Below are 16,353 nucleotides of genomic sequence, written 5' to 3' on the forward strand. Positions count from 1 at the left end.
GGTGACTCAATAAGGAAGAATAGGAAGTTTCGTTTTATTTGGTGCTAAAGTTTCCATGGAATAAATACACTCATCATTCATTCAACAAAACTGAGAGCCTACTATGTGCCACCCCCGGCACCGTGCCAGGTACAGAGATGATTATTCATTCATATCCTGCCTCATTTCAAGAACTGAGGAACTACACAGATAAATCAGATGTAGCATGGCTGCTGATCTCAAAAATAAAAGTGTAAAGTATGAACAGGAACATGTAATGATTGTCTACTATATGTTATGTTAGGCACTTTACAAATAAGAATTAAAGAGAAAATATTACAGCCCTGCAAGACTGTGAAGTGTTGTGTTACTTTGGTGGTATTGGTAGAGGTGGGGTTAAGTCATTTGTACAAAGTTGCTCAGCTGAGGGGGAAGAGCATAGCTCAGCGGTAGAGCGCGTGCTTAGCATCCACAAGGTCCTGGGTTCAATGCCCAGTACTTCCATTAAAAAAACAAACACAAAAACTAGTAATAAATAAATAAATAGACCTAATGATTACCCCCCACACACAAAATTTTTTTTTTCTCAAAGTTGCTGAGCTAGGATCTGAATTTGGGTCTGTGTAGCTCCAAGCTCTATTTGCCTTTTATCATACCTTGCAACCTCACAACCCTGTAGTGGAAATAGATTAATAAACATACAAGAAACAATATCTGGCTCAATCTAAACATGGAACAAAGTGAGCAAAAACATTTTAAAAAAATCACAATATAGGAAGTTACACTCTAGAAACAAATATAAACAAAGCACATGGGGAAGTTTAAGAGAATAGTTACCTCTCCCACTAGAAGGGGGAGATCTTCTACAGCACATGAGTCTTGAAGGGTAAGTAGAAACATATCACATATGGATGATATATATATAAAGATGAGGGTGAAGAGTCTATTCCAAGTGGTTGGAAGAATAAGTACAAAAACCATGATCTCCTCAGAGAATGATGAGAATATCAGAGAGGGAAGGGGCGGGAATAAGACTCAGTTGGAGCCAGAATGTGAAGAGCTTTGAGTGCCAAGTTAAGACACTATTCTGGCCATAACCTTACCTCCGAAGTCTTGAGTGAGATCTCCACACACATAGATCTCCCGACGGCAGGCAGCTGCCCTGCCAGCGCCTTCTTCGCTTCATGTGTAACCTCTGGGATGTCTTTGATTGCTAAATTGAACTAGAACACAAAAGGGACTTTGTGTTAAACACTCACAAGGAACATTATGGAAACATAAAGTAGTAAGACTGGATGTTGGGTAATCCAGGCACTGCTCTGATTAAGGACATTCATTCACTTCTCCCTTCTCCATAAGAGATACCTTGCATCAAATACTCAAAACCCAGGTTGAAAAGCTTTTTAGCTATCATAGCAGAAAGCCAAAAAAGAAAACAAAAAAACAAAAAAAACCCAGGATTAACATTTAATGAAGAACATACTTTCCAAGTGAGTGGATCAAATGAAATTAGGAATTTTAATGTTATGATTTAGTAATATTATAAATAGTATTATTTATTACTACACTGTGACTCCTTGTGACAAACACCATAGTACAGCCTTTAGCAAGAATAGGGATTTTACCCAATCTGAACCCGTTGGGGATGAAGATGAACGAGTACAAATCTTCTCGCCCAGTCGAGCCTGGACAATCACTTGGACAGTCTAAAAAAAACCAAATAAACAAATCAAAGATGAAAACTTTTAACAAATTGATTTGGCTCCTGATTAGCATTAAAAACTCTCCAAATGCAGAGTTAAAAAGATACCAATGACCATAACTATACGTCAGGAAAGGGTAGAATCTAAAACATTCAGGAACAGATAGAAAAAAAACATGGCACAAAAATAATAGTGTAAATATTCCTGAGGGCATACTGAGCGTTAGCCAGTTAGAGCAATTATAGTTTGAGGCTTGGAATCTTTAATACTCTCACATGGCAGAAGGAAAGTTGCACATGGTGGCTTTCATAAAGAAACAAGTCCAACCGTAGGTTTAAATATTCACTGTCATACACTTACATAATCATAGTAGATTTAAACCAAGGATTCCACAATTATTCATATCATTTGGCCCATATGGCAAAAGTCTCCCAACTAATTTTACAACCAGAATCTACTGCATGGATTGTTCTTACATAGCAATGGTTGAGAGGAAGGAGCGATAGAGGTGGAAATGATTTTTACGTTTAGGAAAATATAACTTCTAAAGTATTCAAAATTCAGTTTTAATTCCTCATTTACCCAGAAGGAACAATTAAGTGAAAGTCAGACATTTCAGGTAGTTGATGTTTAGGGAAAGATGCCCCAAATGCTGTCCATTCCTGTCCATAGTCCTTGTTCTCACCCCAAAGGAACATACTGTGCCAATAACCAGGCATAATAAGTTTGACATTTCTGCAAACAGCCTTGCAAAAAAATTTTTTTTGAACAAGTAGCTGTGGAAAATTGGAAGCTACTTTTTAGTTACACCCCCACTACCGCCCCCAAACTTCACAGTTTGGTTTACAACAGACAGAAGTATCCCTTAAAATGGGCAAGCTGCAAGCTGTTATGCTGTATTTCCAAAAAGGGAGAAGCACGGAAGTTATTTCTAACAGTTGTAGGCTCAAGAGAATGGATATATTACCTTGAGGGCAAAAAATTTAATGAATTTGTCCAGGTCCTTTCTGTCTTGGGAATTGAGATCAGTTTCCATTGCCTATAGGAATCTAAATCAGGGGGAAAAAAAGTGTTGAAAAATGTGACTAATATCCTTTAAAAAGGATTGCTACAACAAAGCATACAGAGATGGTATTGTCTACCAGCTGTACGAATAGTCCTGTGGGAGGTAAAAAATATTCCCCCTAACTAAACACACCAAAGTGAAAAACAGAAAGATACTATCTTTTGAGGAAAATAAATTCCACACAAAGAGCTAAGTCTAGAGACCTAAAGAACAGATGAGACAAGCCATTTTACCTGGATCTGAAACTTTGACCTTTTAAATATAACGTATCTATTAAAAAAGTTTTATTACCCTACACATTGAGTAAAGTTTTAATAAGACAAAACTTTGTTAAAACATAAAATGAGTTACCTTACATTCCTTCAAAAGGCCACTTAATCAACTTTAACTTTTGCACAACTTTTGAGAATCCTATGACATGACAAGCTCTTTCTTCAGAAAAATACACATATACAGAAACATTCAGATATATTCGGGGGGTTCATGGATTTCCTGAAGTATATCATAAACCCTCAGGTTGAAATGGTTTGAGAAGGGGCTGGTATGAAGAAGAAAGCATTTAGGGAGAGGAGAGCATGAAGTATAAGCAAGGAGGAGCAAAATGGGTTTGCAACTATTAAGTATTCCAATTTCCCAGTGATTGTGTATGGCTGGTTGGGGCCGGGCCATGAGTCTTAAATACAATGCAAGAGACTGATAGGCATCTAGTATCAGAAATGGGAGCACCTTCAAGGCTTTTGAGGAGAGGAAGCAACACAGCCTGAATGGTGCTTTAGAAGGATAGCTTTGCTAGCACTGTCGAGTAGTTTTGAGTATGGAAAGCAGAGAAATCAATTAGGTCCTTGGCAATAATTTCAGGCCTATGGTCAAAGCTAAAACTCTAGTACAGACATGATATGGAAATAGTATGAATGGGAGAATTTTAAAGGAAGAGCAGATGGGATTTAAGGACTGGCCACAAAAAGTTTAATGTGGTTTCAGTTAACAAAAAGAAAACAAGAAAGCCAGAGGGAGAGCTAGTTTTAAGGAAAGATGTAAACAAAAGAGCTGAAAAAGGGAATAATGAGTACAAGTTAAAAAAAAAAAACCATACTGTTCTTTACTGAGGTATAACTTAAATGTAGTGAAATGCACACATCTTAGGTGTACAGCTCAATAAACATTTTATATGCATACAGCCATATAACAACAATCCAGATCAAGTTATAGAATATTTCCAATAATCCAGGAGGCTCCATTATGTTCCCCCTACATCAATAAATCCACCAAAAGGTAACCATTATTCTGACCTCTACACCATAAATTAGTTGTCTGTCTTGAATTTCTTATAAGTGGAATCAAATATTATTAACTCTTTGTGTGTAGCTTCCTTTATTCAACATTATGTCTATAAGATTCATTTTTAACGCAGTTTATTCTTTTTCATTGCTATGTAGCACTCCATTTTATGAATATACCACAATCTATAAATCCTACTGTTGATAAACATTTGGGTTGTTTCCTGTTTTTAACTATTATGTTCTTACATGAGTCTTTTGGTGGACGTGAATACTCACTGCTCTCAGACGTAAAGCCAGGAGTGTTAATGCTGGGTCACAGAGTATACGTACACAGGCATACCTTGTTTTATTGCACCCCACTTTACTGTGCTTCATAGATATTGCCCCTCCTTTTTCTTTTTACAAGTAAAGCTTTGTGTCAACACTGTGTCTAGCAAGTCTATCAGAGCCATTTTCCAACAGCATTTGCTCATTTCATATCCATGTCACATTTTGGTAATTCTCAAAATATTTCAAATCCTCCAATAGCAGAAAGATTATAACTCACTGAAGGCTCAGATGGTGGTTAGCATTTTTTAGCAACAAAGTATTTTTAAATTAAGGTATGCACATATTTTTGACATCATGCTATTATACTCTCAATAGTCTATACTGTAAACACAACTTTATATGCCCCAGAAAACCAAAAAATTCACGTGACTCGTTTTAGCGCAGTAGTCTGGAACCAACTCGCAATATCTCCAACATATGCCTGTGTTTAGCTTTGATAGATGCTGCCAAACAGTCTTCCAGGATCTGTACCAATTTACGTCATTAACAACAGCATATCAGAGCTTCCGCTGTGCCATGTCTATAAGACCACTTGGTACTGCTGACGGATATTCTCTTCCAGAAAGTGCTAGTTCAAGCCTTTTACCCATTTAAAAAATCAGGCTGCCTTTTTCTTACTGAATTGTAATGTTAAAAAAAAAAACAGTATATTAAGTACTATGTTGGATATGTACTACAGATCTTTTCCCAGTTTGTGGTTTGCCTTTCTTATGGAATCTGTTTCTTTTTATGAGAGTCAGAATATACTAACAGATAATGGCCGAACTACATATATAAAAATAGAGCTCTGACCCATAACCTGCAAAAACCTAGCCCAGGAAGCCAACCTACTATCTACAGTAACCAGTCAGGGAAGTCAGACTATCCCTAGGAAGTCAAACAATAACCCCTTTAAAAACTATCCCCAAATAGCCAGGACCTAATAGCTTCCCTAATTTCTATCCCTACTTCCAACTTCGGACCAGCCAGAAAAAGGCAAATATGTACCCCTAACCAATCACATAGGATACCACTACTTTTAGTTAGGCTGCTTACAGCTTCCCCATGCCAACAGCCCCAAATAAGGACATCCTTGAAGCCTTCTTTCCACTATAAAGCTTCCCCAATGGTCTACCTGCCTTTGCAACTTTGTCAAAGGCAAGTGATGGGGCAGACTCTCCTACAATGACAAGCTCTGAATAAATGATCTTCAACTGGTCTCATTTGGGTGGTCTTTACGTCCTTATTAAATACCGCTTTTTTTTTTTTGCATGATTTTTTCAGGGGGGGGCATAATTAAGTTTATTTACTTATTTATTTTTAGAGGAGGTACTGGGGATTGAACCTAGAACCCTGTGTGTGCTAAGCATGCGCCCTACCACTTGAGTTATATCCTCTCCCCTAAATACAGCTTTACTGAGGAATAACTGACAATATATATATTAGAAGTATAAGATTTGGTAAGTTTTGACATGCTTATAATTGTAAAATCATCACCACAAAATAGTGAACATAACAATTACTCCCCCAAAGTTCCTCATATTCCTTTGTAATCAATCCCTCCCTCCAGCCCCTTCTCAATAACCCATACCTAAGCAACCTCTGACATGCTTTCTAACACTAAAGATTTCCATCTGCATTTCCTGGAGTTTTATATAAATTAATCATACAATATATACTCTAGCTACTTTCACTCAGTATAATCATTTTGAGACTTATTCATGTTATATTCTACACCGGTAGTTTATTTCTTTTTATTGCTGAGTATTATTCTCCTAAGGAGTCTTCTGATGATCAGAGTTTCTTAATTTTAGTAAGTCCAATTTATCAACCATTTCTTTGATGTTTAGCACTTTTTTGGTGTCCTGTTAAAATTTTTTTTGCTGATATCAAAGTCATGAAAATATTCTCCTACATTTTCTTCTAGAAACATTTTTATCTTCCACATTTAGATTCATGATCCATTGCAAATCAATTTTTAAAAGGAGTGTAAGTTAAGGATCAAAGTTCACTATTTTTAGCCAATCAGTTCAGTTAATTTAATAGGCTGAGTTATAAACACCAGAAGAACCATCTGAAAATGCTAAGTAAGCCTGGAACTAATGGAAAAGATTAAGACTGAGATTAAAGTTGGAGACAGATCTCAAAAAAGAAGAGATAGTTAATTAAAATTATAGCAACAGATGAAATGACCAGGGGAGATAACAGAAAAAACAAAGTAACAATGACCTTGGAAAACATCTGTCTAAAAGCCCCACAAGAAAATGCAAGAACTAGTCAGAGAAATAGGAGGCAAAGTAATTTCTGAGAAGTCTTCATTGAAATAAAGGAGAAATTACAGACTAAAAGGATGGTCAACAACAGAAGTTTTTGTGGAGGAGGCAAAACTTTACTCATCTTAAGTTTTCAGCTGGGACTCTTAAAAAGACAAGTTAACAAGAGAAAAAGTTTACTAACGCATGAAGTGTACATCACACAGGAGAAAACTCAACGAAAAACAACTCAAAGTGGTGGCTTAGAACTGTGGTTTATATGGGATCTTCAGAGAAAATAAATTTGTAGAGAAATGATAGGACAAAGGAAAGCAGTTTTAGGCATCCAAGGACTGCAGACTGTGGGAAGGTTAAATATATGGGAGGAAACTAACGGAGTAAGGTTTGTTTGCAGATTCTTCTGGTGCCTCCTAGGTCTGATAAGAATCTGTCTCCAGTGAAAAGGGAATTTATATCCTGCCTTTAGGCAACAAAGGGGAAGGTAAACAAAGGCTCTGCATTTGCTGCTTATTAATTGCCTTCAGCTCAAAATAATTATGTCAAAGAGGCATATTTTGGGGTGACATATTCTGGATTCCTTCATTCGTAAGAGGAAAAGGCCTCTGGACTTGTAATTATGCTGTTAATGACCTCTGAGAGGACAGCTTCTGAGAGCGGTAGTGAGGAATGGATTCAGCTACTTCTGAGAAGTTACATAGGAAAATACCTCAAGCTGTTCTGGTTAAAAGGGTTTTCCCTCTAGGAGAGGGATATAGCAAATTTATTGGGAGGGGGAAGAGACCAATGAAGGAGAAATAAAATACCTTAAAAAAAAAAAAGGACACTATGAACTCATCTACAAAACAGAAATACAGGCATAGTAAACAATCGTATGGTTACTGGGGAAAGGGGCTGGGAAGGGATAAATTTGGGAGTTTGAGACTTACAAATTTTAGCCACTATATATAAAAATAGATTTTTAAAATTTCTTTTGTATAGCACAGGGAACTATGTTCAGTATCTTGTAATAACTTTTAATGAAAAAGAATATGAAAACGAATATATGTATGTATATGCATGACTGGGACATTGTGCTAGACACCAGAAATTGACACATAATTGACTGTATTTCAATAAAAAAAGAAAGAAAGAAAGAATTGATGAGATACCACAGGAGAATCCACTGTGATCAAGAACAGATTAAAGCCTAAAGCTATCCAAATTACAAAGGACTCATCTTTGGAGGCCTATCAAACAATATATTTGACATGCACACCCACCTTCAGACTTTCCTAATTTTGGTTAAAAGAACACTAACAAATATTAAAGTAAAAATAAAAAGACCTTTCAAAGGGTTAAACAGCTCAAGGCCCTAAAGCAACACAGCAACAGATCTGAGATAAGAATAGTGATGGAAAAAAAAAGTGCTGGAGGATTGTGCTGCCCCTATTTTACACTGAAGTGGGGAACTGTGTTCCTACCATCAAAGCATCTACCAAAGCAAACATTATAATGGCACAATGTCTCTTATGACTTTCTATATCCCTGGAAGCACTAAAAAGATTATGTAACTAGAGTTAGTTATTGAGCCCAAAGGGGTGGTCTCCACAGAAACTTCTCTTTCAGGCATCAAAGCTTACTGTCCCCTTAAGCCTAGGTTATCAAGCAGTTAATTCATTCTTTACAACATAAATGTTAACAGAAGGTTTACCCTATGCTTTGCTCTTTGAAAATTTCTCCTTTGAAGGCTCCAGGGATAAAGGGAAATTTGGTACAAAAATTTAAAAGAAACCTACAATTGAATTTTTCTTTTATTCTGTCCTTTACTACACTAACCAATTACTAAATCCTTCAAACTCTTGCTTTTACAAAACTCTTAATATTTGCAGCATTTTCATTTCCATAGATACCACCTCAATCCAAGTTACATTTCTTATCTGGAAGAGACTCACTTGGTTAGTTACTTTACCTTTGAAGATCATCAGGCTATGCCATCCTAAAATATGCCATTTTGGCATAAAGATTATTTTAAGCTGAAGACATCTGAGATTCAACAGATGTAGAAAAGAAATCTTCTCAGAGCCTTCCATATCTGATTAAAAGTAGAACCTTCTGAGAAATGAGGACTGCCATAAATTCCCATTCCAGGTTGGCTTCTACTCCCAGGAGAGAGACTAAGAGTAAACCTATTATAAATCCCCTATCTGGAGGAGGTTCATGGTCTTAAAGAAGAAGGAAAGGCCATTTAAACCCACACAAGCAAATGTTATCACAAACATTCTTATCTCCCATTTGTTCTCCCAAAGACCCATTTGCCTTTCCCAAAGAAACTTGTTTGTTCTTCCCATAAGAGCCTTTTTTCTCCTTCCTTTCTCCTACTAAACTAGGCATGTAAGTCCCAAATTTTTACCACCTCTTTGAGCTACTCACCACTGAGCTCTCCTGTGGTATATACTTTGCAAATGTCTTTTCTCTTGCTAATCTGGCTTTTGTTGGTTTAATTTGCAGGCCCCCACACAGAGAACCTAAGACCGTACAGAAAAAGTTTCTTCCTCAACACCTCCTTCCAGACTATACTGTAAACCTCAGGTAAGCCACTGAAAGGCTAATCTAATAAAGTATTATGTTAGTATTGCTCCTATGTGCCAGAACTTTGGGCAAACTCCTCAGCCTGAACTTCAAGATTCCACATGCAAAGTCAGCAGGGAAAACAGGTGAAGTGATTTTGAAAAGGTAACCAGAGGCCTGCTGGCACTCTCAGAAAAGATCTTGGTCAATGAAACTAGCAAGTAAATGACAATACTGGACCAAGGTCTAGTCCTTGGATGTACATGCTCAGGAAACTAATTTTATTAGTTCAGTCAAGGTTTGGGGACTTCAGTTACAAGAGACAGTTTATATACTATAAATCCAATTTATTAATTGAGAAATAAAACTGCCAAGTAGACAAAAAAGGAAGCAACAAGTGAGCAACATGTTGCCTTTCCTAAAAGGAGACCACCTAGGGAAACTAAAATGGTATCATCTCACTATTAGCTTCATACATCTTTCACTACTTCAGGGGTAAGCAAGTTGGAATTCTGCCACCAAGAGTCTAGAGAGAGCTTTCTTGGCTGAAAAATAGATGTATTTGTCCTTCTTCTCTTTAGACTTTATAGACCACTGCCCATATTAGCCACTGTTACCAACATGTTATAATTGCCAAAATGACTGTCTACATTAAGGGTGGAGACCCTTGATGGGATAGGTTTTAAGACAATACATCAGCTGCTAGAGAACAAAGCCAAGGTAGGGCTTTTAGGGTACCACTTAGTTTAAGTCAAGGCCATTTTACTTCTCAGCATTTTAGTCTCTTAATTATATAGGAAACTCTCATGCAATCACTCAAATTTTTTGTTCCTTTCCTGTTAATATGCTGAATATGTAAGTTCATCAGAGCTACTTATTACTACCTTTATTACATTTTTTGCCTTAGGGACGTAAAACAATTACTATGTGTAATTTCTGGATATTTACAAGAAGTTCTATGTGGTTCCCACTCACATATATTTGATTAAATTTATCAAGTGTCATCTTTTCTTAAATGGCTTAATTAGGTCAAAAATATATTTATAAATCACAATGCTCCCACAAATATTGCTGTCCCTTCAAACATCAACACCTATTTCCCCAGATTTGCCACTTGTAGCTTTCTTGCCTGAGAAATACTTCACTTAATTAAGGCTTTTCTCCAAGCTTAAGACATTTAACAAATAAAAAAAAATTATTTACTGGACCTTATTGGAACAGAAATTTCAATTTAGCAACATTCTCTACACATAATTTTCATCAACAGAAGTTCATAACAACAAATAATTCTGTCAGGTTCCCAAAGTGTTCAGAATATGCACAGTCTTGTACCATACTAAAATGCTTTCAGTGGGGAGGGTATAGCTCAATGGTAGAGTGCATGCCTAGCATGCATGAGGTCCTAGGTTCAATCCCCAATACCTCTGTTAAAAAAAATAGATAAAAATAAATAAACCTAATTACCCCCCCAAATAGAATAAAAATAAAATGCTTTTAAACAATTATCTGAAAATATAATGGATAAGCAAAATGTGGTGTATAATATAAATATATATACAATGAAATATTATTCAGTCTTAAAAAGGAAGGAAATTCTGACACATGCTACAACATACATGAACCTGGAGGATATTATGCTAAGTGAAATAAACCAGTCACAAAAAGACAAATACTGTATGATTCCATTTATACGGGGTACTTAGAGTAGGCAAAATCATAAAGACAGAAAGTAAAATAGTAGTTACCAGGGTCTGGGGGAAGAGAAAATGGGGAGTTACTGTTCAACAGGTAGAGTCTCACTTTTACAAGATGAAAAATTATGGGGATGGATGGCAGTGAAGGCTGCACAACAATGTGAATATATTTAATACCACTGAACTGTACACAAAAATGGTTAAGATGGTAAACTGTATTTTAACACACAAAAAGAAAAAAGGATGCCATTAAGTAAGTAAAATTTCCTATTGTTATATAATGGATGTAGATAACAGCCAACATTCAAATACCAGACAGAAGATTCTATAATACTGATCAAGTACAAATGATACAACCAAGGGAAAAGTACACTTACCTGCATAGGTAGGCTATCTAGACCTTTTACTAACTTTCACAGTGAAATGCTAATTTTAAATGAAAAAAATGAATTTTACTCAAATAAATGGATAAAAACCATTTATCTCAACTATTTTCCCAGTCCTCAATTAAAAGTACAGAAATATAAGAGCTATAAATAAATTCAGAAGAGAAAATAACAGTGAAGGATGTCAACAAAATATTGGGGGAAAAAAGAAAACACACTGGTTAAGGATAAAGGTTTCAATGTTTATGTTCATTTTTGCTCACTCCTAAAAAGGGGGTGGGGGACTTTAAAAAGCACCCACACACAGACAAGAGATAACAACATCAAAGTTCTGGAAGGTGGAAAGTAGAAGGAATAGATAAGTGACTGAGCAGAACAGAGCTGATATCTAAGCCAGCAGTGAGAGAAACGCTAAACAAAGAAAGCTCATCTGAACCAAAGAAACTAAGAAGGCCAAGGAATTAGAGTCACCAGACAGACAGCTCCTAAAGTAGAGTGGCAGATGGGGCTGAAAACAGGAAGACTATTCCAAAGTCGACAGAGGAAGCATTTAGACCCCACTATAAGCCCTACAGCCACTCCATGACGCACTCAGGACAGAACTGCCCTTCCTCCCTCATGTTAGAAGACTGGATACAGGGAGTTCCCAATATGGTGGAGTAGAAAGACCTTGAGCTCACCTCCTCTCACAGGCACACCAAAATTATAACTATTTACAGAAAAAGTATTGATTAAAAAGATAGGAACCTACCAGAAAAGATCTTCTACAACTAAAAATATAAAGAAGGAACCACAATGAGATAGATGGGTAGGAGTGGAGAGTCCCGGTATGTTCAAGACCAGTCCCCCCATCCCAGGTGGGTGACCCACAAACAGAAGAATAATTACAATTGCACAGGTTCTCCCCAAGGAGCGATGTGGCTGAGTCCCATACTGGGCCCCCCAGTCCAGGGCTCTGCACCAGGAAGATGAGTCCCCAGAACATTTGGCTTTGAAGGCCAGTGGGCTTACTTTTGGGAGCCCCAGAGGTTTGTGGGAAATAGCATGAAGTCTCTTAAAGGGGGCACACAAAATCTCACATGTACCAGGACTCAAGGCAGAAGCAATAATTTCAAAGGAGGCTGGGTCAGAAATACCTGCTCATCTTGAAGAGTCTCCTGAAGATGGAGGAGACAACTGGAGCTCAGCCTGGGGACACAGATACTTGTGGCAGACATTCTGGGGAGCTTGTTCTATCACATGAACACTGGTGCTAGCAATCATCTTTTGGAATCCCCCCTCTACCTAATTAAGCTATTTAGGACCCAATCCCACCCAACAGCCTGTAGGCACCAAAATGGGAGCCTCAGACTGAGGAGCAACCTCGGCAGGGACATATCCCCACCCATCAACATGGTATGTGTACATACACGCACACATACACATACACACAATGGAACACTGCTCAGCCATAAAAATGAATGAAATGAAATGAATTGAAATGAAATGTTGCTATTTGCAACAACATGGATGGACCTGGAGGGTATTTGGCTTAGTGAAATGAAATACGTCAGACAGAGAAAGACAAATACTATATGTTATCACTTACATGAGGAATCTGAAAAATAAAATGATTGAATATAACAAAACAGAAACAGACTCACAGATACAGAGAACAAACTAGTGGTTACCAGTGGGAAGAGGGAGGGGCAAAATAGGGGTAGGGGTTTAAGAAGTACAAACTATTATGAATAAAATAAATAAACTACAAGGATATATTATATAGCACAGAGAATATAGCCAATATTTTATGATAACTATAAATGGAGTATAATCTAGAAAAACTTTGAATCACTATTGTACACCTGAAACTAATACAATATTGTAAATTATACCTCAATAAAGATTTTTTTAATAAAATTAAGTAAGTAAGAAAAAAAAAAAAAGAATGGACATCAACTTTTTGGAAACACTGAATCAAAAACATGCTAGATTTGGTTATCAAAGTCTGTAAGACGCTCCCTCCGCCACCTCTGGAGCACTCTTCCTCACTAGGCTTGAAAAACACTGGCAGCCACAATGGAGGCTTTCATCAAGTGATTGGTGACCCCTGGCTGTCCCATTCACATTTGCGTATGAGGTACCAAAAAGAAAGAAACTCAGGATATATAAATGAGGTTGGTAAACTGGTAGGGCTCACAGAGGGCCATCAGGAACAAGCTGGGCCCTGCCTGACCTTTTTCTCAATGGAGAGGAACCTCAAGTGTCAATATACAGAGGTTTTTGCCTCTGATACTGAATTTCTCCAGAGACGCCTCCAATCTCCTTCTGAAAACACGCTTTCAACTCCTTTGGGTAAATAGTAAGAGTGCAACTATTGGATCATATGGTAAGAGTATGTTTATTTTGTAAGAAACCATCAAGCTGTCTTCCAAAGTGGCTAAACTGTCTTGCATTCCCACCAGCAATGAATGAGAATTCCTGTTGCTCCATGATTTCTCCATCATTTGGTCTTGTCAGTGTTTTTGGATTTTAGCCATTCTAATAGGTATGAGATGGCAACAAGTCATTTTAAAAGAAGTGTCTTTTGCAAATATTTTCACCCAGTCTGTAGCTTGTCTTCTAATTCTCTTAGACAATCCTAGTTTTTTGAAAAGCAAATTTACATATGGAACTAATCTAATACTGAAGACTTAAAATTTCCTTGATTTATTTTAAGCATGAATATTATTAAGCAAATTTAGTTGTTTTGAGTAACAGCTCTCAGCATATAAATAATATTGCTTTCATTTTCTGTTTAATGCCTATTTCTAGCCACATAAACTCTACAAAATAGTAATCTCAAAACTATTACAGACCAGAAATTGACACATTATAAACTGACTATATTTTAATTAAAAAAAAAAACGATTACAGAGATAACAAGATATTGCCCACAATTAAAAAAAAAACTTGCTGACAAATGCTCAGCACAAACATTATTTTCAAGACTGGTAAGAATTTAAATAACACTTTATGGGGGAGGGTGTAGCTTGGTGGTAGAGTGTATGCTTAGCACGCACAAGGGCCTGGGTTCAATCTCCAGCGCCTCTGTTAAGAAATAAATAAACAAACCTAATTATCTCCTCCCCACCACACAAACACACACAAAGAATTTAAATAACACTTCATATCCATAGTCATTTTTTTTCTATAGCAAGGATTTTCACATTTTCTCCAACACTGGTAAAGGCAGCTGTACAGTAAGTGGGAGAAGGTTAAATACTTCTTCACAGTAGATTGCCAATTAGCAGGTGTACAAGGAATAAAAAAACTTAGAAAAATCACTATTTTGTAACCATTATAGGAATAACTGATTTCAGCAAATCACCAGCAGATGATAAAACCACTGCCTGAAAACTTGTTAGCAAATGGGGTATTTACATAATCTTCTTGCAGAAGACATTAATTACAAAGAGAAGCCTGGTGGACACAATCTTAACAAAGTAATCAAAGAAACATACCAACAACTGAATAACTGACAATACATCCTCTTGATGTGATGTAGTGAGGACATATCACAATGTAGCTCTTCTGCTAAAACTGTATAACCCAAATCTAGTCATGAGGAAGCAATGAGACAAGCTTATACTGAAAGAGAGGGCATTTTACATAATAGGCTTGTACTCTTAAAAAAATGTCAATCTTATGAAAGCAAAAAAAAAGTCTGAAGAACTGTTTCAGAATAAAGACAATAAGAGAGTTACGACAACCAAATGCAATGCTTGATCTTGGACTTAAAAAAAAAAGTTGCTAAAAAAACAAAAATTTGCTTATACTACAAATTTTTTTTTTAACGTTGCCATAAAGGACAGTAAAGAAACAATTTGACAATATTTGAATACTGATTTTATACTACTTAACAGTATTGCATCAATGTTAAATTTCCTCAATTTTACACAATTATGCTTTGGTCAATGCTCTTGTTCTTAAGAGATAGAAGTAACTTTTCTGAAGAGTCCAGGGGAAAAAAAGAGAAAAAAAGTAAGAAATTGTATACTATTATGTTATACACTGTCATCTTTATGGCAAGGTTGGGAGGTGGGGAAGTCACTCTCAAAACTTCAAAAGCATAAGTCAGTAAGGTATATAGATTTAAGATCCAAACTTACACTACCTACATGTGCGGTTAAGAAAAAAACCCAAGAAATTAACTTAAAAACTTGTCCAGAACCACTGAAACCACTAGAAACAGGCAGAAGCAAGCCTGAAGGAGCCTTGAGAGAAGTTTTCATAGACCTGGATCATCAACAGCCTGCTGCCAGGCCACTGACAACCATTCCTCCTAACTTTTAGGCAATGAATTCAGAATTTAAAAATTTACAGATTGCACGTGGAAATAAAACACCAAGAACTCAAAAGAATAAGACAATGTTTAAGAGACTACACATCTGAGATGGCACACTGGGCAAGGCTAAGAGAAAGTATGCTTATTTGTGAATTTGTTAAACATGTTGATTTAGAATGCTGAGGAACGCAGTGGGTTAAAAATTTCTTTTAAATCACTTTACATATTTTTCTTTTTTAGAAATATTATTATTATTATTTGTTGATGTTGGGCAGGAGGTAATTAGGTTATTTATTTATTTATTTATTTATTTATTTATTTATTTATTTATTTAAATGGAGGTACTGGCGATTGAACCCAGGACCTTGTGCATGCTAGGCGTGCACTCTACCACTGAGCTATACCCTCTCCCTATATATTTTTTTCTTAAAGAATTAGGTTATAATTCACATACTATAAAGTTCACCATTTTATTTTATTTTTATTTTTGGGGGGTAATTATCTTTGTTTATGGAGGTACTGGGGATTGAACCCAGGACCTCACACATGTTAAATACGCTCTCTACCACTGAGCCCACCAAACCCTACCCTCTGCCACCAAATTTACCATTTTAAAGTGTACAGTTCAATGCTTCTTAGTATATTCAGAAGGATGTGCAACCATCATCACGTTTTTATCACCCTGAAGAGAAATCCCACATCTATTATCAGTCACTCCTATTCCTTCTCTGTCTTGGCAATCAATAGTATGCTTTGTCTCTACAGACTTGCTTATACTGCAAGTTTCATATAAAGAAAATCCTATAATTT

The 16,353-nt window shown here is 36.5% G+C and overlaps 1 protein-coding gene across 11 annotated transcripts in view; it reads right to left on the bottom strand.

Moving 5' to 3' along the window:
- The window catches only part of ATG13 (autophagy related 13), a 42,712-nt gene that overhangs the window by 20,143 nt on the left and 6,216 nt on the right, over positions 1 to 16,353 (bottom strand). For all 11 annotated transcript variants that reach the window (XM_011000642.3, XM_031459650.2, XM_031459654.2 and 8 more), the window contains 3 exons: positions 2,650 to 2,731; positions 1,605 to 1,685; positions 1,083 to 1,202 (listed from right to left, as the gene is read on the bottom strand). In XM_011000642.3, coding sequence (XP_010998944.2) covers positions 1,083 to 1,202; positions 1,605 to 1,685; positions 2,650 to 2,718 — 270 coding nt within the window. In that variant the 5' untranslated portion in view covers positions 2,719 to 2,731. The remainder of the gene's footprint in view (positions 1 to 1,082; positions 1,203 to 1,604; positions 1,686 to 2,649; positions 2,732 to 16,353) is intronic.

The sequence above is a fragment of the Camelus dromedarius genome, chromosome 12 (genome assembly GCF_036321535.1).
Source record: "Camelus dromedarius isolate mCamDro1 chromosome 12, mCamDro1.pat, whole genome shotgun sequence".
Lineage (NCBI taxonomy): Eukaryota > Metazoa > Chordata > Mammalia > Artiodactyla > Camelidae > Camelus > Camelus dromedarius.